The sequence below is a fragment of the Phoca vitulina genome, unplaced genomic scaffold (genome assembly GCF_004348235.1).
Source record: "Phoca vitulina isolate PV1807 unplaced genomic scaffold, GSC_HSeal_1.0 scaffold35, whole genome shotgun sequence".
NCBI classification, from domain to species: domain Eukaryota; kingdom Metazoa; phylum Chordata; class Mammalia; order Carnivora; family Phocidae; genus Phoca; species Phoca vitulina.
The window spans coordinates 16,109,155-16,133,542 of record NW_022589738.1 but is presented as its reverse complement, the minus strand read 5'-3'; the positions used below and the strand labels follow the sequence as shown (position 1 = coordinate 16,133,542).

At 42.3% G+C, this 24,388-nt stretch overlaps 1 protein-coding gene across 1 annotated transcript in view; it reads right to left on the bottom strand.

Annotated features, from left to right (window-relative positions):
* MAOA (monoamine oxidase A) overlaps nt 1–24,388 on the bottom strand; it is a 70,093-nt gene that overhangs the window by 26,518 nt on the left and 19,187 nt on the right. Inside the window, exons 2-3 of the mRNA XM_032426513.1 lie at nt 23,166–23,260; nt 12,762–12,899 (exon numbers count right to left, since the gene is read on the bottom strand). Coding sequence (XP_032282404.1) covers nt 12,762–12,899; nt 23,166–23,260 — 233 coding nt within the window. The remainder of the gene's footprint in view (nt 1–12,761; nt 12,900–23,165; nt 23,261–24,388) is intronic.

Sequence of the window (24,388 nt, the reverse complement as noted above, 5' to 3'; positions counted from 1 at the left end):
CCCTGCTGAGCAGGGAGCCCGATGTGGGACTCGATCCCGGGACTCCAGGATCATGACCTGAGCCGAAGGCAGTTGCTTAACCAACTGAGCCACCCAGGCGCCCCAAATGGACCTTCTTAAGCTTGTAAATGTGATTGTACAGTTTTCTCACAAAGGCGTCAGTACTTTCTCAATCTCTCCAAATGGCTACTGCTCTTGGAAAATAAAAGGAAAAAAATCTTGAGTAAAGGTCAAGTTCATTTTGTACCTATACTCTGGAGCCTTCCAACCCTTCCAAAATGGCCTTTAATCTCTAAAGCACAATGTCTCTGAGTTGAAGTCCAGTAAAACATAATGTCCCTGGAACTGTGCCCCAAATACTTAAATCCCTTTGAGAAACCACATCCTCAATGTACCGATGTTCCTAATAACAAGAGACTATTGCCAGGAGGTGACAGTTTACGGCTCCCACATCATTCTTTATTGTTGGTCCTATAAAATAAACCAAGTTTAGAGTAAGCGAGTAACATTTACTGATTGGCGTGTTGGAGAGTGTTGGCTCTCTGTACTTTTAGTTTTAGTTAAACAAAAGGAAGTGGGTGTTATTAAAGAGCATCACAGGCCCCTGAGGAAAGCTGCCAAATATTTTTTTAATCATCTTGAAAATAAACACATATGTTCTAGACTGGTTTAGGAACAAGTCTGCCCAACTCATATGAATTCCTTGGCATCCTTCTTGTCCCACTGTTTTGACAAGCCTATAAGAGAAATCTTTTAGTGGTTTCTTTTCTACAGTACTTAATAATGCTTTAACTGCAGAGATCATCTAAAAAGACACCCATTAAATAGGACGGCAGGACTGTGTTGTATTCATAGTTAAAACAAAATCATTTTCTTCCTCTTTCCAAATGCAGATTAGCCAAGCTCTCTTCAAACCTACAGCATCCTACTCTACCGAAAACAAGCCATCCTAACATGGAAACATCCATGCCATCGTACTGCGTGGCTTATTCCAAGTCTCCAACTAGTGTCCATACTTCTTTGCAAAACCCTCCCTCCGTCCATCCACTGCTTCCCCAGGGTCTGATCCTCAGCCTTTCCCCAGCCACCCACCCATTTCCCTGGGGAGCTCAGCCAACATCTGGATTTATTCTCTTTGCCCAGTGTTATGGTTTGCATTTCTCATGCCTCCGCTCCCTCTATATTGAAGAGAACTTCCAAATGGTAATGTACAACTTCTCGTACAACTCTCAAGGGCTGGCAGCACATTCCTGGGTGTTTGCTCATGACCTTCATCTTATTCTCAGTCCCTCTCTCAGGACGTGGACGGCTATGAGCCAATGCAGCGGCACGTGAGCTGTGCAGTCCCATCTCGGGGAACAAGACGACCAATACGCTCAGGTACAAATGACGCATCAAGAATGAAAGGTTTCAAATGAATCGTTATGCCGCCTTTCCCAAGGGACTCGAGTTCTATACAGAAATTACAAACAAAGCAATTAAAATAGCAACAATATGAGCTCTTCTGGAGGCTCTTGGGTAAGTAAAGATAATTGACAGCGCTTTTTCCTCTTTCACAAATGCCATTAACTCTGGAGAAACTGGCAGTTAGAAAAAAAGATGAAAATGTTACACTGTGAGGATGAGTGGCTGCTTTTCCAGAACAGCTTTTTTAAGACATAATTCACATACTCGAGGGGCGCCAGGGTGGCTCGGGTCATGATCCCGGGGTCCTGGGATTGAGTCCCACGTCAGGCTCCCTGCTCAGCGGGGAGTCTGCTTCTCCCTCCCCCTCTGCCCCCCTCAGCTTGTGCTTGTTCTATCTCAAATAAATGAATAAAATCTTTAAAAAAAACTCACATACTCGATAATCCACCCATTTAAAGTGTATAATTCAATGGGTGCTTGTATATTCACAGAGTTGTGCATCCATCACCGCATCTAATTTTAGAACATTTTTGTCACCCGAAGAAGGAACCCTTAGTCATTAACAGTCACTCTCCATCCTCCCCCACCCCATTTTGAAGAACAGCCCAACTATTTGGCAAAGCAGCTGCACCCTTTTACGTTCTGACCAGTGACGCTCCATTTCTTCACCAACACTTGTTACCGACATTTAAATCTAGCCAGCCTGGGGGGGCAAAGTGGTATCTCACTGTAGTTTTGACTCGCATTTCCCTAATGACTGATGATGGCCAAAATCAGGCTCTGTCACTATCTCTCTCTCTCTCTCTCTCAGATAAATAAATAACTAACCTATTTAAAAAAAAAAACATTTATTTGCTTTATTCTTGTTCCTTACATCTTTGATATTATGATGCCTGGATTTCATGTCTAATTTCTCTTGGTTTTCATTGCTCCTAATTAAAATCTTGTGATCATCATAAGTGAGATGCATCACAGCGTAATAAATTTGGGCAGCTTTTGATGACTTTAGCAGGTTCACTACGTCTTTGAAGATATTCAGAGGTCCACATTATGTATATATTAGGTTTTTAACATATATGTGGGTATATACGTGTGTACATGTATAATTTGTTTAATCCCAGCTGGTGCCTTGGCAGAGACAGAAGTAGAGTTCATGACTCCATGCTCTTGGTTTAGACTCCCCTGTCCCCCGCTCCCCGCTCCCCGCGCCTCAGTCTCCATGTCAGGAAGATGGGACCTGCAGTGCCCCTGAGCTGGATCCTCCACTGGGAGCCAATTAGGATGTGCTATGTCTGGAGGTTGTTGGCATGAGTAAATACAGCTCTGCGAGAAACATGGTCCCAAAGATCCTACCTAGCAGCGGAAGCTGGAAATGACTTCTGCTTCCTCTGGCAGACTAAAGCACTTTGTTTGTTGCCCATGGCACCTCACTATTTTCTACGCTATTGAACTGATTTATGTAAGAACTTTCCCGACTAGTTTCAACACACCAGAGAAGGGCTGTGCCTCACACACGTTTATATCTCCTACACTGCCTTGTGTAGACCAGGGTTCTGAGAAATGCTCATTACATGGAGGAATAAAAGGGGTAAATACAGGGGCGCCTGGGTGGCTCAGTCGATTGTCTGCCTGTGGCTCAGGTCATGATCTCAGGGTCCTGGGATCAAGCCTCAGGTCGGGCTCCCTGCTCAACAGGGAGTCTGCTTCTCCCTCTCCCCCTGCTTGTGCTCTGTCTCACTCTTTCTCTCTCTCAAATAGATAAATAAAATCTTTAAGAAAGGGGAGGGAATACAATTCTTACATGTATAGATATCACATCTAGCTCCTCCAGGCTCCAGAAGGAGTCCAGCCTCTTTCTACACAAATGACTCCCTCTTTTCCCACCTCAGACAAGGTCTTCTAATCAATGCCAATTTAGCACTGATTTTTAATGATCAACTCCACATACACACCTTTTCTAAAATAGCCATAATCAATACTACCATCAGATTTACTAGAACTCCCTATGTGTAGGTACTGAAGGGAAGAGAAAAAGATGAAGATCTCTAAAACCATTTCCTATGTGAGCATTTCTCACTCTGCTCCTTATGGATGCTATATAAAAATGGGTTCTGTGGCCATGAATTTGGGAAATCCTGGCTTATAGTTAAACAGCTTTTCTTTTTAATTTTTTTTAAAAAAATTTTCTGCCTATCCTCATAGGACCCCTAATTTGCTAACAGACATCTTGGCACTCAACGATAGGGATAGGACACGGAGCATCTCCACAATGTATCTGACCAAGAAACTCCCTCTTGCAAAGCACTGTTGGGATTAATGTTGCTTAGAAAATATTCCCTTAGGCATTCTCTCTTCCTCTTCTGGCTGGCACTCGCAGGGGCCCGAGGGAGCACGGGAGAACAGGGGCTAGAAAGCAGAGCCCTGATAACCAGAGGATTTATTTTCCAAATGCTCCTAATGGGAATACGGTCTCATGTGGACGTCTCCTGAACAAGAACGTACGTCATCCCACAACACTGAGTCAATAGGAAAAACAAAATGAAATCACTCGTGCGTCTAGCTGAAATTGCAAGTGCTCTGTGCTGAGTCTCGAGCCTGGGACTCTGCCTCTGGGAACCGGGCAGTACAAAGAGAAAGTACGTCAGAGCAGGTAGAGAGGGTCAAGGGCAAAGCAGGGCTTCTTGCCAGACTGGCTTTTAAGTGAGTGCATTCAGCTTGTGTATCCCAGTGACTGGGCAGGGGCAGTCCTGCCGTTCTACTGCGTGGAGTTACTCCAGCGAGGGCTCCCGTGATCATGGTGGTGGAGACATGGGAGGGGGAGGGGGCCAGGAGTCACTAGAGCCTTAGCACCGTCTTCCCCACATTTGAACATCAGAGACGGATTTTTTAAAAAAAATCTACCAACTGGGAAAAGTCACAGATACTCGGGACTACTTTGGCCCCAATAATTATGTAGATTAGTGACTGTGCCCGCATCTGTGCCTCCGAGTCAACTTTTATGACCCCTGCTGGGCAGCAAGTGTGGGCCAGCGGTGATTTCTTCCCATCGTCTCGGAAGCCTGAGGTTTTTTTCTGAGACATTTATCTGCTGGATATGGCTCTGGAAACTAGGCCACTGGGTACTTGGGCAAACACACAAAATTAAATCTCAGCCTGAGGTTCCCAGTGTATCATTTGAGTCTGACAAATTACACGAGGGCTGTCACAATAAAAGGAAATGGACTAGTAGTTTAGGAATCGATCCCTCTGTTTGAAAAACCTGACATGAGAAATGGCCTTTAAATGGAAAGGACTCATTTCCACAGCTTTTGGGATCAAAGTAGTCATTACATTTAACTATAATTAACATTCACATTTTCTGCCATTCCACCTAGAATTTTCTTCTTCTGGTTGCATGAGACCCCGAACACAAAGCAAACAACAAAATGAAGTGTTATGAAAACAGTACTGGACTGCTCAAATGGAAGGTATCCACATTATGATCATTATTTGTCTCTTCAGTTTCAAGGTCTGTGTTTGCTAAGGTCAGTTATCAACTAGGCTTTCACATCTGTCTGTCTCTCTTTCTCTCTCACACACACACTTCTGTAGGACCTTGAACCAAATACTTGCATTCTTACAATTTTCTCCCGTCTCTAAAGTAAGGAAAACTGCCACTTACTAAAACTCTGCGGTCCACCCGGTTTTCCAAAGGTATTCGTTCAATGAGCTTGACACAGAGGTGAAAAAGCTTAGAGCCCAGGCCTGAAATAGAGGGCTACATATGACAGCATTGATCCCGTTAAATGGCAGCACAGGGCAATGACAGCAAAGACTTTCTGGCTGGGTCAGCATGTGCTCATGGGACACCAGAACTTCCCTTCTTCAGGAAGTGCCCAGAATGCACCAGGTATGGGATTTATAAGGACGTTCAAGGGTGTTTCAGTTTCAGCTGTTAGAAGGCTACTCTACAAAAGTTTGACACTTCAGGACCAATGATTAAGTCTTTGGGCTAGGATAGTGGGTGCATGCTCTGGGGTAAAGTGGGGGTTGCAGAGGGGGGAATGGGGAGGAAGTAGAAATAGTGATGAAGTAGAAAGTAGGGGGAGGAAAAAAGGAGAGTCTGACCTCAAACTGGCAACATTTAACCTGAAAGCTCAGAACCTCTAGCAGTTGGGCTATCATGGAGACTAGAGCAGTTTCTCTTGAGGAAGCTTCATTCCACCGACAAGGTTCTTTTTGCCATTAACTGCAACGCCGAGGCCCCACTTGAGGAGGTGACAGCAAAGTTCCACAGCCTAAGAAAAATCCTTCGTGTCTGACCGAATCCCCTTTCTACACTGCCACTGAAAGCCAGTTCACTGAGTCACAGAGGCCGACTCTAGACCACTTCTCAATGAATGCTTACAAAAGGATTGCTGTAATGAACTGGCCTCTATTAAAAATGAATCCAAGAAGATGAAAAGAGTTCTGTAAACAGATGATGGGTGCACAATCATGCGAATGTACCTAATGTCACTGAATTGTACACCTAATGGTTAAGAAGATAAATTTTTTTTTAAGATTTTATTTATTTATTTGACAGAGAGAGACACAGCGAGAGAGGGAACACAAGCAGGGGGAGCGGGAGAGGGAGAAGCAGGCTCCCCACTGAGCAGGGAGCCCGATCCGGGGCTCGATCCCAGGACCCTGGGATCATGACCTGAGCTGAAGGCAGACGCTTAACGACTGAGCCACCCAGGCGCCCCAAGAAGATAAATTTTTATGTTATGTGTATTTTACCACAGTTTTTTTTTTTTTTTTTTTTTTTTTTTTTTGAGCGAGTGCGCGCACACACGTGGGGCCGGGAGGAGCAGAGGGAGAGAGAGAATCTTAAGCAGGTTCCATGCTCAGCATGGAGCCTGATGCGGGGCTCGATCCCATTACCCCGAGATCATGACCTGAGCCAAAATTAAGAGTCAGACGCTTAACCGACTGAGCCACCCAGGCGCCCCCCTGCCAATTTTTTTAAAAAGGAAAAAAAAGAAAAAACAAAAGGAAAAAAAAATCTAACAATTAACCTGACTTTTCTATTTATTGGGCTGTCACTTCAACCAAGTAGAAGCTTTATGATCTACAAACTAAATGGGAGATTTCTCCCTGAAAATTTATAGGAAAAAGAAAGGAGGCTTTGAGAGAAAATGGCTAATGCTGACCTGGCTTTCTAAACAGTACAAGGCTTTAAGAGTAATTTCTGTCATTGCACTTTCCTGTAAACACAAGAAATAAATGAAAAAAAAAAGAAAGAAATGAAGTCTTTTTAAAATGGAGTGGAAAAGAATGGAAGCTACCAAAAACTATTTTTTTACAAGCGACGTCCATGTATCTTTTTACTAAATACTTGATAGATCAAGGTGAGAATATATGAACATGTTTAGTCTCTCTGCTTTTAAAAACCCATGTATAACTGTAATTTAGAGAAGAAAGCAAATAATCCCTCTTGTATTACTTCATTTCTATGATCAAACAGAATTTCTTATCATGAGCACCTGCCCACTTACCACGTGCCTGTTCTTACCTAATTGTGTTTTTTTCATCTCTACCCTGACTTATACAAATTATTTTAAATCCTTTCTCTCTTTTTCTTTTTTTTTTTTTAAAGCTTCATTTATTTTTAGAGGGTGGGGAAGGGCAGAGGGAGAAGGAAAGAGGATCTTCAAGCAGACGCCCCACAGAGCGCAGAGCCCGATGCAGGGCTCGATCCCACGACCTATGAGATCATGCCCTGAGCCGAAATCAAGAGTCAGACGCTCAACCAACTGAGCCATCCAGGTGCCCCACTTTTTCTTTTTTATTCTTTTTTTTTTTCTTTTTAAACCAGGGAGGATATAAAATAAGATACTCTTATGTCGATCATACTTTGACTAATGAGTTCACATAAATCACTTAACAAAAAGAATATATAGCCAGCAATTCCAAACCATGTCCGAGACCTCTAGACTTAGTAGTTTAACACAGTAATAGAACCCATCTGTGGGTCGCTCTGCTCAGTGGGGAGCCTGCTTCTGCCTCTCAAATAAATAAAATCTTAAACAAAAAGAAGAAAGAAAAAGGAAATCAAGCACTTCTTCCTTCCTCTCCAAGACTTAGCATTGCAAAATTTAACAGAAAGTCTCCACAACTCCATTTAACGTACTCATAAAATAATCGTAATGATGGTGCATCTAATTTACTAATGCAAGTAATGGATCAACCAACCCAAGCCTGCTGTGCCTAACTGGGGTGGCCTGGGGGTTCCTCGGCAGTCAGGCACTCACTGAAGGCCAGAGGGACTCCAGATTCATGGCTCAGGGTGCGAGAGAAGAAGCCACCCTGGTGAATGGCACCACATATGGCTCCCAGTGCCTGTGTCCACAGGAGGCCGCGTCCACAGGAGCCCCTACTGCCTCAGTGGCATGTTAGGAGTCCAGAACCCTTAGGGGTAAGGTGATTTTTGTCATACCTCACAGCAGTTTCCTAAAGGGATTTACAAGTTGACGTTCTCCCTGTGGACTAAGGAACGATGTGACATAACCCACAGAACCCTGGGCTCAAGACCTGGAAAGCCTTACTTTGGCACCTAAGCTTTCTGAGCCTCAGTTTTCTCATCTATAAGATGGGAGGACATGCTTATTACCTCATAGGATCACTCAAATAAGGTGACACAAGTATAAGCACATTACAGATGGAAGACAATACCTATGCATGGAGTGAGGAGGGATGGACATAAGTGATTAAAAGAAAGGAGACAAAGACGCAACAAGCAACATCCCTACAAAAGCCGAACACCTTTGGTTTCTTGCCTTTCCTACTGAGCAGACTTAAAAGTGAAAGCAGAACTTTCTTTGAACACAAAAGATACACCTTCTGTGAGTTGGTATGGAAAGGTGTTGAAAGCAGCTTAAAAATACATGTCCCTAATCCCAAGGAAACACTCTATTACAAAGTAAGGGGTCAAAGACGCAGTTATTTCTGGCAAGCATTAAGACAAACTAAGAAAAAATAAATCCCCTGCTTTCAACACGGCCTGCTGGCTAAAACAGAGTTCACCTCTTAGCAACAACAAAAAAATTTTTACTTAGTATTCCAGAGCACACACATTCTGAAAAGCCTTTTGATTTCAGTCGTTGGCATAGAAACCTCAAGTAAACGGCTGTGGGAAGAACAGAACCCATACTAGGAAAACTTGCTTGGTGAGCTGTTACTATCAGGAAAGCCTATGTTGTTTTAAATAATTTTTCATCACACCATTCTCTAAAAAGAAATGTGTGGTATGTATTTATAGTCTCCCTTTTTATTTAGGGTGTGAAAGCAGGGAGAAAGTGGGAATGCATAAATGTGTCAATTTCTCCCGCAGAGCAGCGCCTGCAAAATGCCTTGCTCCATCTCTGGAGGCAGTGTTCTTCCTCTCTACAGCATTTCTTCATTATTAAGATCTGGAAGAACCCATTAAAAGAAAAAAGGGGGGGCACCTGGGTGGCTCAGTCAGTTGAGCGTCTGCCTTCGGCTTGGGTCATGACCTCGGGATCCTGGGGATCCTGGGATCAAGCTCCGTATTGGTCGCTCTGCTCAGTGGGGAGCCTGCTTCTCCCTCTCAAATAAATAAATAAAATCTTAAAAAAAAAGAAGAAAGAAAAAGGAAATCAAGCACTTCTTCCTTCCTCTCCAAGACTTAGCATTGTAAAATTTAACAAAAAGTCTCCACAACTCCATTTAACGTACTCATAAAATAATTGTAATGATGGTGCATCTAATTTACTAATGCAAGTAACGGATCAACCAACCCAAGAAGCACTCAAGTCCATCTGCTTCCCTTACACCATCCAAAGGAAAAGAAGACACAAAGAGAATGTTTCAAACACACCTAGCTGATGCCACTTCAAATCTACCTTTTAGGGTAAAGACAACATGGTTAATTTAATTTCACAAATCAGATATAATCTCCTAAACAGACCCGTTTCCAATTCACCACATTCATAAAACCCGTTCAAAAACCTATTCTATAAGAATCAGGATCTTCTATAGCGCCTGGCCGGCTCAGTGGGTACAGCATGTGATTCTCGATCTCAGGGTTGTGAGTTCGAGCCTCACATCGGATGTAGAGATTACTAAAAAAACAAAACAAAACAAAACAAAAGAACTGAAGAAAAAAGAATCAGAATCTACTAAACCAGAATTAGAACAGGTATTCTATTCGCAAGATCCATGAAGGATGCAGGCAGAAATGTTAGCTAATGGTAAGCTCCGTGCAAGCAGAAACTTCGATCATGTGTCCACCGTTTCCAGCCTAGAACAATTATCTTGTACAGAGAAGACTATACAGTAACTATTTATTGAACTAATGAATGAATTTGGCAATAATGACGTGAACCTTCTGTGAATGAAGTAGATAGACGTGGTCTTCCTGGTAAGGGAGAGGGTGCAAAATACCACTGGTCTAGCCCCATTGCTCAGCTCAGAGGCTCAGGCTTGGAACTCCATGCTGTCGCGTCAAAATGTGCACTGTCAACACGATCAACCAAAGGTCATGAATAATTCTTTGGTGAATACTAAAAATCATCCTAGAACACACTGAAACTGGATGCACTACAGTCTGCTGTCAGAAGAAATAATTGAGGCATTCTTTAAGGCTGCACCCTGGGAACCTTTAAAAGCTGAAGCAACCTGGACCATCACGAATATGGCTTAGTTTTAACTAGACAATGGCAATCTTCTGGTGATGCACCCACCACCATTTTGGTGTTACTTACTGAAAAGAATGCGCTGTGGGAGATTATAGAGGCTGGGGTTGTCACGAGAGCCGATGCAGAGAGTGCCACAAAGATAATTTGCATTATTAACCCAATGTACTATGGTGATGGGAAAAAGTCCCTTTATTCCCCCCCCAGAAGTGTACAGAACAGTGAGGGTTGAGATATTTTTAAATAAGTGGAGTTATTTTTTGCTATATGGTTTATTAATAATCTTACATGGAATATAAAATTTCCCTAATCTGTCCTCCTCACTTTACAGCTTCCTGGTCATTATAAAAACATCCACCACACCGAGTATTTCTCATTGCAGAAATGATATGATTTATTAGAAACACTAGCAGAAAGGCACTCATTCAGGTAAAATAAATTAACCTCTAACTGACCCACTACTGTTTTACCTTAACATTGATGTCTAACTTGGGGGGAGAATATGTGTTCTTTGGCAGGTTAAAGTATATGAGAGGATGGTTTAATAGTATTTCTAGAATCCATCTTTTCTTTAGATGAGATTATGTCTTAAATGAAAAGAATGGTGTTTAGTTTAGCCCCTTCAATATGTGCTTATTTGTAAGTCAGTCCTAAAATTCATGAACAGTAGGAGCTCAGGGGGTAGGCAGACCATTACTAGTTTCATAGCCTTGTCAAGTTGCTTTACTTCTCTGAACCTCAGCTTTCTCCTCTGTAAAATGGGGACAATCGTACCTGCCTAACAAGGTGGATGTAATGAGTTCGTGCATAAAAAAAGGACTTTGTTGTTTACTATGAGCCTCCAGGGAAAATAAAAATCTCTCACCTCTTGAATGTTAGAGAGGAAGAGATTAGAAGCATGAGTCTGCTCAGATTCCAAGACAATCATCAGACTCATTTGCTTCCCAGTTGGACTGGAGAGTGAATTTACATGACCGTTTGTTTAATTAGTAGTTGAGTGCGAATACGTTACATATGCTAATACACGTAAAAGTGCTCAGTAAATGTTAGTTGCTATCATTCTCAGTGTTGTTATTATTAACTAGTCCAGGGAAACACCATGCCGTGCAGAAAAGAGAAAGTGGGGAAGCAAAGGGGTTTTTCCCTTTGTGATCATGAAGCCCATGGAAGTTAGAGTTCATCAACACTTCGTATAATTTTTTTACTTTTATACTTTCTTCATTCCTCCGTGGATTTCTGAACTTAGTTTTGCCAGACTCTTCCCCCAAGCATCCCAAACCATCCCAAACCAGCTATCAGAAATTCCACAAATTTCCCTGATTGTGCATCAGTGTGCATACCCTCACAAGTCCCTTCAACTCCAAACTCCAGAAGTCCCCTGCGGGTCTGGAGCCTGACTGCCTGGGGGAGTGCTGGTGAGAAGTCATGTGGCTACTGGTGTGGGAATCCTGGCATTAGAATGAGTAAATGAGGGGCGCCTGGGTGGCACAGTTGGTTAAGTGTCTGACTCTTGGTTTTGGCTCAGGTGGTGATCTCAGGGTCGTGGGATTGAGCCCCGCATCCGGCTCCCCGCTCAGCGCTGAGTCTGCTTAAGACTCTCTCTCTCCCTCTCCCTGTGCCCTCTCCTCCTGTGCTCTGTCTCTCAAATAAATACATAAATGTTTAAATAAAAGAATGAGTAAATGAGCCCTGCCCGTGTAGTTCCAGGAAGTGGACTGCATTGGCAGATCGGAGAACTTGACCTCTCAAGGCACATCTCCAGACTCCAGCTGCTCCATGTTTGGCTTCAGTAAGAAAGAATAACACTGGCAACAGCTGCTGTTTCTTGCGTGGAAATCAGCAGAGTTTAAACAATCTCGTTTCAACAGTATGAAACGGCACAACCCGGCTAGACTCCCCAAGAGTCAAGGCCCGATACAGAGGAAATTCTCAAAGTGTGCAAAGAAGCGTCAGGTAAGAATGAGAATGAATAACCTGTTCAGTCTTAAGAAGTAGCCTCAGGGGGCACCTGGGTGGTTCAGTCGGTTAAGCGTCTGCCTTCGGCTCGGGTCATGATCCCAGGGTCCTGGGATCGAGCCCCGCATCGGGCTCCCTGCTCAGCAGGAAGCCTGCTTCTCCCTCTCCCACTCCCCCTGCTTGTGTTCCCTCTCTCGCTGTGTCTCTCTCTGTCAAATAAATAAATAAAATCTTAAAAAAAAAAAAAAGAAGAAGTAGCCTCAGACTCGTGTTCCTTGAGGCCTTAGAATTGCCTCATAGGTGCTTGGGGGGCTGCCTGGGGCTCTGTGTGTGTGTGTGTGTGTGTGTGTGTGTATGACTCGTGCTCCCCCCCCCCCCCCCCCCCCCTCATAAAGGGGGAAGAGGAAAAAAAAAAAGCTGAGAGCCTCCTACCCCTACTCCAGTTGGACTGGGGGTGAGGGTGCAGCCTTCAAGGGCTACAGTGGGTGACGCGGAAGAGGGCCAAGCCGAGGCCTGACCCCTGGCAGAGATTCCCAGAGTCCACAAGGACGTTTTAAAAAGAAAAAGAAAAAAAAAAAGAAAACATGGAATACTACTGTAAAGCTGAGAGCCTATTGGTACAATTGCTTTGAGAAAAAAAACAACTAAAAACAAAACCAAATGTTTTCCCGAATACAGTGCTCTCTCCCACTGGTCACTTGAGTCAAATGTCAGACTTACCTTGACATATTGAACAAGACGCTCATTTACGTTCACTTTGTAAGTCTCTAGACCCAGCTCCTTAGATAACCGTAAGATTCTGTTCTGGGTTGGCCCCACATAAGCCCCGCCAACATCTACGTAATCGACGTGTTCATTCTGCAGAAAGAGGAAAAGTGGCCAGAAGACTTCAGTTAAAACTCAGGGGAAAAAAAAAAAAGCTTCTATGTCTCATGTAAAGACAAAAACATTTATTTTTTACAACTTACATGTGCCTTACTTCTCTCTTATAAAGTGCAACTGAAAACAGCAACTTTCTCCTCCACCCAAGGACCGGGCACAACCCTGTATGACACTCATCACAAAGCGATCCCATTTGTATAGTTACTGGTGAGGCCGATTGGACAATAACATGTGTCACGAATAAAGAATGCTGTAGTACATTCTGCCGATCTAGATCCTTTTCAAAGCAATTAGGTTTTTATGTATGCTTTTCTTTGGGGTTGTTGCTGTAGGCCTAATTCTCCGATTTCTAACAGATGAAGTTTTAAATCAGCCCACACTGATGGGCTCTTGATCTTATTTTTTTTTTAAAGATTTTATTTATTTGACAGAGAGAGAGAGACAGCTAGAGAGGGAACACAAGCAGGGGGAGTGGGAGAGGGAGAAGCAGGCTTCCCGCCGAGCAGGGAGCCTGATGCGGGACTCGATCCCAGGACCCCGGGATCATGACCTGAGCCGAAGGCAGACGCTTAACGACTGAGCCACCCAGGCGCCCTGCTCTTGATCTTATTTTAAAATAGTAGCTGGGGGGGCACTGGGTGGCTGAGTCAGCTAAGCGTCTGCCTTGGGCTCAGATCATGATCCCGGGGGTCCTGCTCAGCGGGGAGCCTGCCTCTCCCTTACCCTCTGCCTTACCCCCTGCTCGTGCTCTCTCTCTCTGTCGAATAAGTAAATAAAATCCTTAAAAAAATAAAAAATAAAATAAAATACTAGCTGGGAAGAATATATCATAGGAAAAGGTACACAAAGCTATAAAAAGATTCATATACCTAACAAATTATTTTATAAATATACAAACCTTCCATCGTAAACTGAAATTTACTTTCCCCTCTTATGTGCAGTTCTACATTTTCTCCAGCTTTTTTATGAACACATTTCCTGGTAATTTAATCAACAGATTGAATATTGGTGACTTACATCTCCTTCATGTGTTTGTAATAACTTCTTTTGGGTCTGTTTCTATTTTGTTGTTTATACCCATTTTCATCCATGTTGCCTTTCCTCCTTGTTTGCCTGATTATTCTGTACTGAATACCACTCATTGAATTTGAAAAAATACAAAATAATTTGAATCCTAGGAGGATGATATCTTTCTCAGGGAGGATTTCTGTCTGCTTCTGCCAGCACCTGGGGGCCCTTTTATAATACCAGATAACTTTATTGCATTTCCTGTGCCTGGGATGATTTGAAGCTGGGCTGAAATGCACACGTGCTCTGGTCTTCTTGCAGTTCACCCTTGGTCCAAGGACACAGGCCAACCCAAAACATGAGGACTTTACCAATACCTCCCTCCATTTGCACACACTCTGGGGGGCTCTGGACTTGACCCTCAATTGCTCTAGCTCTGGATGACTTTTGAAAGGCCTACTCAGCCTCTCACTTGCTTCTTCGGTGGTCAGTAAACTCCCCCTCCCCATCCCCAACTTCCAGGGGAAAAGTAGGTCAATCCTTTCCTGATGATGGCCCAGTGAGTCTTCACTACATTCTTAGTTCTCTGATGCTTTGAAGATTTGTGTGTATGTGTGTGTACGTGCAATTTGTCCAATCTCTCTGCATTTAGTAGGAGGGTTGGGACAATTCACCGCAAGTGTTATTTCTAGAAAACTGATTGTCTAGTATTATTCAACTTGCCTTCCTGGCAAAACAACCTGATATTATCTTTCTATTGCAGGATATGCTTTGCTAACAATTTACTTAGGATTTTTTAGCCAAGTTCATGAGTGAAATTGAGATTCTCCTCTCTTCTACAACCCTTGTCTGTCTTTTGCATTAGAGTATTGCTAATCTCATAAATCAGTGATCATACTTTCTTCTATTCTTTGGAACTGTTTGTATATAAATAGAATGATTTATTCTTTAAACACTGGGTAGAATATAACTCCAGAGCCATCTAGGCTTGCTGTTTTCATTGTGGAAAAATCTTAAACTATGAGATACGATTTACTTCGAGGCTAAAACACGACCCATATTTTCTATTTCTCTTTAAATCAGTGTTAATTTTGATAAACATATTTTTCCTTATACATTTCGTGTATGTTTCAAAACTACTGGTTTAAAGTTCATGACATCCTTTTTTCATTTATTCTTTACTGAATCAGTAGTTATATCTACATTTTCATCCCTTTTATTGTTTATTTGAGATACCTCTTTTTTCTTTTTCTTGAAAAACCTGACCGGACACTTCTCTATTTTTAGTCTCTTCAAAGAATCAACGTTTATCTCATTGATCCTCTTTATTTTGAATATTTATTTCCTGTATCATGGATATATGCTCTTTCACCCTCTCTTTTAGATTTATTATATTCTTAATTTTCTAACTCCTCACATGCTTAGTTCATTCATACTGAGCCTTTTTTTCTTTCCTAATGGAAGAATTTAGGCTATAAATCTTCCTCTAAGTTAATTGCTTTAACTACATACACAACTTTATTTTAATATTTCCATTGTGCAGTTTTAGTATTTTCATGTTTCCATTACAATTTCTCTTTAGACTCGTGTTTCTAAAAACTTTGTTGGATTTTAACTTCTCCAGCTGGGATTTTTTTTTTAGTTATCTTTTTGTCATAACTGCATTGTGGTCAAAGAATGTGGTTTTTATGACAATTCTTGAGGCTCATGTTATGACCTAGCACATGATCAATTTTCAAAGACTTTCATATTTGCTTGAAAAAAAATGTAGTCTATAAAATGATATGCATGGTTTATACATGTCCATTAGAATGAGCTTAATTGTGCTCAGCCTTTTTTGTTTGCTTAATCTATTATTAACTTAGAAAATTATGTAAAAATCCCCCACTCCATTGGGCATTTATCTTTGATTCCTGTTAATTTTTGCTTTATATTTTGAGGCTATATTATTCACTGTATACAAGTTCAGAATGTATGTACTGACACATTTCAATGACATTTTTTTGTTCAAGGTTTACTTTGATATTAATATAGTTATAACAGCTTAGATTAGTATTTGTCTATCTCTTTCTTTCAGTTAGAGTTGTTAGTCTGAAAATTGTTTTCCTTTAATTGACAAATTTAGCATTTATATTTATCATTCCCTTTTAAGTGTTTTACTTCTTATTTTATTATGTCTTTTCAAACAGTTTTTCCCCTGATTTCTTTCCTTCTTTTGGAATGAGGAGTTTCTTCTTTTTTCTTTTTAAATTCTTTCTTGTACTTGTTTGGAAGTTAAACAGTCAGGCCTATTTCAGACGTTTTCCTAGCAATATTAACATACATATTTAGGGGCGCCTGGGTGGCTCAGTCATTAAGTGTCTGCCTTCAGCTCAGGTCATGATCCCAGGGTCCTGGGATCGAGCCCCGCATCGGGCTCCCTGCTCAGCGGGAAGCCTGCTTCTCCCTCTCCCTCTCCCTCTCCCCCTGCTTGTGTTTCCTCTCTCGCTGTGTCTCTCTCTGTCAAATAAATAAATAAAATCTTAACATGCATATTTAATATAGTCTAAAGTTTATCAGTAGATTATCTTCCTACTGAAAAATACAAAAACCTTCATGCTTCAACTGTGATCACTTTTTTCCAATCTATAATTTATAAAAGCACTTGGTTCAGATTTGTCTCGAAACGAATCTGACATTACTTTGTTTTATTGTTTTGATGTTGCTGAATTGTATTTAAATATTTACCAACATCTTTGCTCACTGTCCCCTCTTGAATCTCAGACCTTTTATTTGTAATCTTTTTCCTTCTGCTTGAAGTACATTTTTCTTTATAATTTCCTCCAGTCTGGGTCCTAAAGTCTCTGTTTTTGTCAGTCTGGCAGAAAGATGGTTCAAGCAGGTAATGAATTCAGTTTAGCTCCTCTTTGTCTCAGAACATTAAAGATATCTTCTGACATCTGTTTTTCTTGTCCAAGGGTCACTCATAAATTTAATTGTTGAAATTTTAAGAGTATGGATGATTTGCCTTTTTTGTTTTCAAAAAAAATAATTGCTTGTGAGATCTCTCTTCTTTGGTATACTGCAGCTTCTCTGTGCCTGGGTGAGAATTTCTTTCCATTTACCATGCATTGGACCTGATAGGTTTCCTCGTGTCTTCCAACAATGCTGGGAATCATCAGCTATTATTTTTTTATACCATCATCACTCTGTACTTCATGTCTTAGCTGCCCGCCACCCCTGAAAACATACTTTCCAATCTGCTTCGGAATTGTATGCTAGACAGTTTTTCCAGATCTAGCAGTTCATTCGCTGTCTTCAGCTGTGTCTAATATACTGTTAAATCGGCCCACTGACGTTTTTCATTTTAATTAGTATATTTTCATTTCTAGAAATTATTTTTTAATTTACTTGATTATTTTTTAGTTTCTTTACCCTGCTCCTAGTTTTAAAAGCACTTCTTTAAAACATGCTGAACAGAAAAACCAAAGATTAAAAAATAAATTTAAAAATTTAAAAATAAAACAAAATCATGTTTAACCATAATTTTTTACTCTCTGCATAATATGACTGTTAAAAATCTTTCTGGATCATATTTTTATGCTTATCCTTTTTTGGTGTCTTGTTTCCTTGTGCGCTTTTTCATTTTTAAGTATGAGTTACTTATTTTCTTTGGAACTTTTCCTGTATAAATGATTTGAGGCCTGGTTGGAAAGGATTTGAGTCTATTTCTGCTTTGGGGAATCACTTGTTTATTCAACAAATAGACTGTGCTCTCCTACAAGATGCCAGGTACTCTTCAAGGAGCTTCTGTTACATCAGTAAACAAAACAAAGATCCTGCTCTGAAGGAACTTACATTCAATGGGAAGAGACCCATTGGGAATGAACCCCAAACATAATAACTAAGTATCTCAGAAGTTGATAAGAACAATGAAAAACAAAAAATTACAGCAGGGTAAGGGTACTGAAATGGCAGAGGAGAAAAGGAGGTTGCAGTTCAAAATACAATGGATATGTTGGCCCCCTTGAAGAGGTAATACTTGCATAAAGACTTGAAGAAAGTGAAGGAATTGTCCATATGCCAGGAGAAGAGGGTTCCTGGCAGAAAGTACAGCCCGTGCAGACTCTAAGGCAGAGGGAGACTAGTGTGTTCAAGAAATAGGAGGCCAGTGTGGCTAGAACAGAGTGAGCAAGGAAAATAGAACTGGAGGGGCCCCCGGGTGGCTCAGTTGGTTAAGTGTCCGACTCTTGATTTCCGCTCAGGTCATGATCTCAGGGTTGTCGGAGCAAGCCCCGAGTTGGGCTCCGTGCTGGTGTGGAGCCTTCTTGGGATTCGCTTTCCCTCTCTCTCCCCCTCTGCCCATCCCTCCCCTCAAAAAAAAAAAAAAAAGAAAAAAAAGGAAAAGAGAACTGGAGATGAGGTTAGAGAGGTTATTAGGGGGGCAGGTGACAGAAAGCTTCACAGGGCATTGTAAGGACACCAGCTTGGCCTCTGAGTGAGAAGGAAAGCCTCTGGAAGCTTTTGAGCGGAGACATGCCAAGATCTGACTTAGGTTTGAAAGGCTCACTCTGGTTGCTGCACCAAGAGTAGATTCTAGGAGGCAAGGGTAAAAGCGGGGAAATCGGTTAGAAGGCCATTGTAGCAACGTGGCCTAGAGATGATGGTGGTTCCTGCCAGGTGGTAGCCATGGAAGCAGTGCAGAGTGTTGAATTCTGGAGATATTTTGATGGCAGAGCGAACAGAATGAATGTGGAGCCCGAGAGTGCTGAGCATGAATCTTGAGTTTTTTGGAGTTGCCATCTTTGATAGGGGGAAGGCTGCTGGAATGGTGGTCTTGATGGAGAAGATCAGAAGTTCAGGTTGGGTGGATGAAATTTGAGATGTCTGTTCAACCTCCAGGAGATCTGCAAATTTCTGATTCCCATGTCAAGGCAGCAGGGTATATTTTATTCAGCATTTTACTTATTCCCATGGGGAGCGTTAATCAGGGCTTCCATTCTGCCCTAATACCAGAAATGAGGTGTGCCTTTGACTTCTTTCACCTGTCCCTTATATAATCCCTACCTTCTCTTTTACTAACCCTTGCTACTGTTCTCTAAACCTTCTCCAGCACCCTTTTTAAATATAAAACAAAACTGGAGTCAGTACTCCAATAAATTTCTAGACTTTAACAAAGACAGCAAGAAGACTCATGGGAATTTCCACACATGATGTCTCTAGAATACTGACACTATCTTTTAAAGCAAAGAATCCTGTGAAGTAGTAAAAAGTGTGATGCATTTTACAGAGTATTTCCTATTTTTACCACACGAATCATTACAATATTATTGACTATACTCCCTAGGCTGTACTTTTTAACCCTTTCAAGTGACTTACTTATTTTATAACTGGAAATTTGTACCTCTTAATCCCCTTTACCTATTTTGTCTACACCCCCCCCCCCCCAGGTACCTCCCCTCTGGAAACCACCAGTTTGTTCTCTGTACTTAGTCTGCTTCTGGTTTTGTTTGTTGTCTTTGTGTTCATTTGTTTTCTTTTACAGGATGTTTCTTTACAAAGGTGAAAGATTCTAAAGGAGGTGCCTCAGGCTCAGCATGACAATATCGGAACTGTAATACCATATTCTGCTATATTGTGCCTCCATCTTGAAGGTCTTGATTTTGATCTTATTTCTCAGCCTCTGAAGAGGCCACAAACACGCAACTATGTTAGGAAACCAATACACCATCCCTGTGGTAGCCCCGAAGGCATTTCAACTTCATAAATTTGGTCCTGAAGAATGATAAAGGAACCACACTAAGGAAAAATGGGAAGTTCTCTTTTTTTCTTTTTTAATTTATTTTAGGTAGGCTCCACACCCAACATGGGGCTTGAACTCATGACCCTGAGATCAAGAGTCACATGCTCTATCGACTGAGCCAGCCAGGCATCCCTAAAGATTTTATTTTTAAGCCATCTCTACACCCAATGTGGGGCTCGAACCCACAACCCCGAGATCAGGAGTCACACGCTCCACCAACCCAGCCAGCCAGGTGCCCCGAAAAATTGGGAAGTTCTGAACTCATCGGAGATCTCTCTGAACGGCTGCCAAGTGCAATACCAAACTTAACATTTTGGTACTTAAAGATCCAGAGTAACTCTTAGGGCATCCCCACCCCAAGTTATCCTAAATGACGATGCTCTTAGAAGCAATTCTAACAGGGACGCCTGGGTGGCTCAGTCGGTTGAGCGACTGCCTTCAGCTTGGGTCAGGATCCTGGAGTCCTGAGATTGAGCCCCATGTCAGGCTCCCTGTGAGCCTGCTTCTCCCTCTGCCCTTCCCTCTGCTCATTCTCTCTCTCTCAAATAAATAAAATCTTAAAAAATAAATTAAAAAAAAAAAAGGATACCCATTTAAAGAAAAAAGAAGCAATTCTAACAATATTCAATTCAGTTTCTTATGAAATACCATTTCTGTCCCTTTTTCGCAAAGCCCTTTTTTTTCCTTCTATTCATTTGAAATCTTATGAATGTTAAGTCCTAGTTTGTAAGCATTGCAAAGTGCATTTCAAAGTTCCTTCCTCATATACCTAAGGAGTTACAGTATCATGCTCAATACACAATAGTTCCTGTATGGGGCTGACATATATAAATGATGCAGCGTGAAAAGTCAGCCTGGGACAATAATGCAGCCGGGGACAGGCATGTTGGAATTCTCATTTCCCTTATATCAAGAAACCTGTTCTTAACTGAGAATCTGCAACATGACTGATGCTCCTATTTAATAACCAAAAGGTTTTAGAGATAAGAGATGTGGGGCTAAGGAATAACTTAATAACTATCTCCAAAGTGAAGGAATAGTTTTCAGAAAATGACAGGAGAATTGCATCTAATAAGGTCAGACATGCAGGTTACGCAATCCTTCTTTTGCACTCCAACACACTGTCTTCAACTAGAACTTGAAGCCGCAAGGGAGCTTCGAGTACATTTCGATTGTATCTTCACTGCCCAGGTGGGCACACTGAGATGTAAAGTGCTAACAGGACTTACCCAAGGTAAGACAGTGTGTCAGACAGTACAGGGGCCAGAATCCCAGGGTCCTCGCTTCCAGACCAACAGCCTCCCAGTGGACTACATCTGAGGAAGCACTCAGAAATTCTCCAGATACAATCAATCTGGATTTACATTCATTTCAAGCCAGCAAGCAAGCACACACCACAGGGCAACACTTCCGTACCATCCCCTGGGGGGGGATGCTTGCAGAAAGGTAGATTTGGATTCAGTGGGTCTGGACAGGGCCTGAGATTCTGCATTTCTATCAAGCTCCCTGGTGACTCTGAGGCTGCTGGGCCATGGACCACACTTTGAGTAGCAAGGCTGGAGAGCACTCTTAGAGCTGAGCCGAGTGAAAAGGGACCTATGGTACATCCCTGTACATCTAAAAAGGTAGGAAGCGAATGACAGGAGGAGCATGGCGTGGTAATACTGAGAGAGCTGGTACAATATTCTAGTTCAGATGTTGGTTGGCTCTACCATGTCCATTCATATTGCCTTGCTCACGCCCGCTTCTATGATGCAGCCTGGAAATGTTAAATACTTGCTTTCCCAGGCTCCCTAGCAGCTAAGGATAGCTATGTGCGCCAACTCTGGCCAAGGAGACTAGCGAATGTCTGCCAGGGTCTTCTCATAAAGGAAAAGCTTTGTTGCAGCTAAAACTGGGGCCGCCTCACCAAGAGCCAGACTCTTAACTCTAGAGAATAAACAGATGGTTCCCAGAGGGGAAGTGGGGCGGGGGTGAAACAGGGGATGGGGATTAAGGAGCACACCTGTCGGGATGAGCACCGGGCATCGTACGGAAGTGCTGAATCACTCTATTGTACACCGGAAACGAACAGTACACTGCATGTTAACTCCCTGGAATTTAAATACAAACTTAAAAGGAAAACTGGGGCTGCCTCTTCATGCTCTTTCCTGTCTTAAATGAGGACTCGATGCCTAGAGTTGCAGTAGCCATCTGGTTACCACTAGGCAATAAGCCAACATGCAAAGAATGGCTAAGCAGGAGAGACAAGAAGAGCCTAAGGCCTTGACAACAAAGCTGAGCGCCTGCACCAGCCTGGACTCCCTGCTAGCAGACTTCTTCTTACGCAAAATAACTGAATGTTTGTATTGCTCAAGCCCTTGTAATGAGCACCGCCTAAGCCATTTTGCTGTAAGTCTGATACATCTTCTAATTAGACAGATGCTTCCTCTCTTGCCAGTCACTGCAACTGTCTGGTTTTGTCCTGTTGGTCTCCAGCCTTTAAAACACTCTATTTGTGTGCTCGAGAAAAGGCTCTCATTCATGACCTAACTGCCAAACACAAGGGCCTCTTTGCAGCCCGCATCCTATGTCACATGCCCTTGGCGTCTGGCTCTGTGCATCCTCCCTTCCTCTTTCATCCACGGATTTGCAGGGCACTGCTCTGCCCCTGCTGCTTCTCTCTGACTCCTCTGCCGCTGCCCCCATTAAAGCTGCGTGCTCCCCAAACTTCCATGTCTGGCCCTCTCCTCCCGCCCCTCCCCCATGTCGGCCACCTGTGCACTTTCATCAGCTCCCACCTGCTTGACCACCTGCAACCGTGTCCTTGAATAACAGTAAACCATAGTTAGCGTGCATTTTTTCTAGAAGGGTGACGTTAGCCCAAGTATAAAAAGAACTGGCTTCCTCCTCGTGTCTAGCGGGCCTTACCTGAGCGAAGAGCGTCTCTGGCAGCAGCATTCCTCTTAGGGAACAAGGACCAAGGACAACGTTACACAAAAATATGCTACCTTTGCTGCTGCTTTACTGTAGCCACACGTCTTTGAAGTTGTGCATCCTTGGAAAAATCAACAAGGACCCTATACTCTGTGTGTGAGCGCACGTGTGTGCGCGTGTGCGCCTGCGCATGCAGGCGCACACGGTGTTGGGGGTGTATAGTCCCTTCAAGTCCAGCCAAACTGTACCCCATCTGAGACACTACATACTCTATTTAGGTCTCCAGTATGGAAATTACGACAGTGCATTGAAGTTATTTGTTCATGTTTGTTTGCATCACTAGAATACAAGCTACTGAAGGTCAGAGGCGGTCACTCTTTGCAAGTGCTTGTTGAAAAGCGTGGACCCTTATTTGTTGGAGCAGTTTAGGGCTCTGGAGGATAAATGGCTTCACTGCATGAACCCCTGAGATGACCTCGAGCTCTGTGACTTCCAGTGTGAGTGAGATATTACATGTAAGTGTTAAAAGCACTTACCCTTACGGTGTATGTTCTTCCTCCAACTCTGTCTCGTGCTTCTAAAACCAAAACATTAACGTCATGTTCCGCTAAGAGTTTGGCAGCAGACAATCCTACAAGGAAAAAAACAAAAACAAAATCAAGAAACATATTAAGACCCAAACATGAAATAGCCAAGATTTAGCCAGATCTACCATAAAATGAATGCAGGGCATCATACGTAATCCATTGATTTTGCTATCTTTCTAATAAAGTCTGACCACACTGTGATCAATTGAGCCACCAATTTGATAATCCATCCTGTATTACATTATCGTAATTTTATCATCTCTCATACGGTTGGTTGACAAAATGTAATTATTTTTAAAATACATGTATTTTTGGTGATAATGAAATCCTATTTAAGAGAATGTGTTGAACCCCTAAACCAACCCTTATTGTGCCCTTCTTCCAGAAAACCTGATTGCATAAACAGAAGAGTATGTTTTCCTGGAAACTTCCCCTGGCTACACCAGCCCTCAGTATATCTGTGCTTTTCTCAACTTAAAAACCCCTTGTAGGGGCACTTGGGTGGCTCAGTTAAGTGTCTTACTCTTGACCTCAGCTCAGGTCTTGACTTCAGGGTTGTGGGCTCAAGCCCCATGTTGGGCTCCACGTCAGTGTGGAGCCTACTTAAAACAAAACAAAACAAAACCCTTGTAATCACATCCTATGATTTATATCTGGATTACATGCTTGCTAGAGCTTGCTTTTACCACTAGATTCAAAGTTACCAAAGGTAGGAACCATGCATCACACTTTATTCATTGGCTCAAAGCTGAGAACAGGTTTTTTACATGTAAAGAAAAACTGTCATAAAAGATAGATTTAAAACCCAGTAATACCAGAAAAGTAGGGGAAATGCCGTGGATTAACATTATATCAAGGATGCATGTGATCAACATGACTTGTCACTGATGTTAATCTTGATCATCTGGCTGAAGGGGTGTTTGCCAGGTTTCTTCACTATAAAGCTACTACTCTCTCTTCTCCCTTTCCGTCCTGTATGCTTTGGAAGGAAGTCTACACACAGCCCACACTTAAGGAGCACCGAGTTATGTTCCACTTCCTAAAGGATGAAGTATCTACATAAATTATTAGGAATCCTCCCACAAGGAGATTTCTCTCTTCTCCTCTGTTTATTTACTTATTCAATCATTTTATTTATATCAGTATGGATCCATAGATAGTTGTTTTATGCT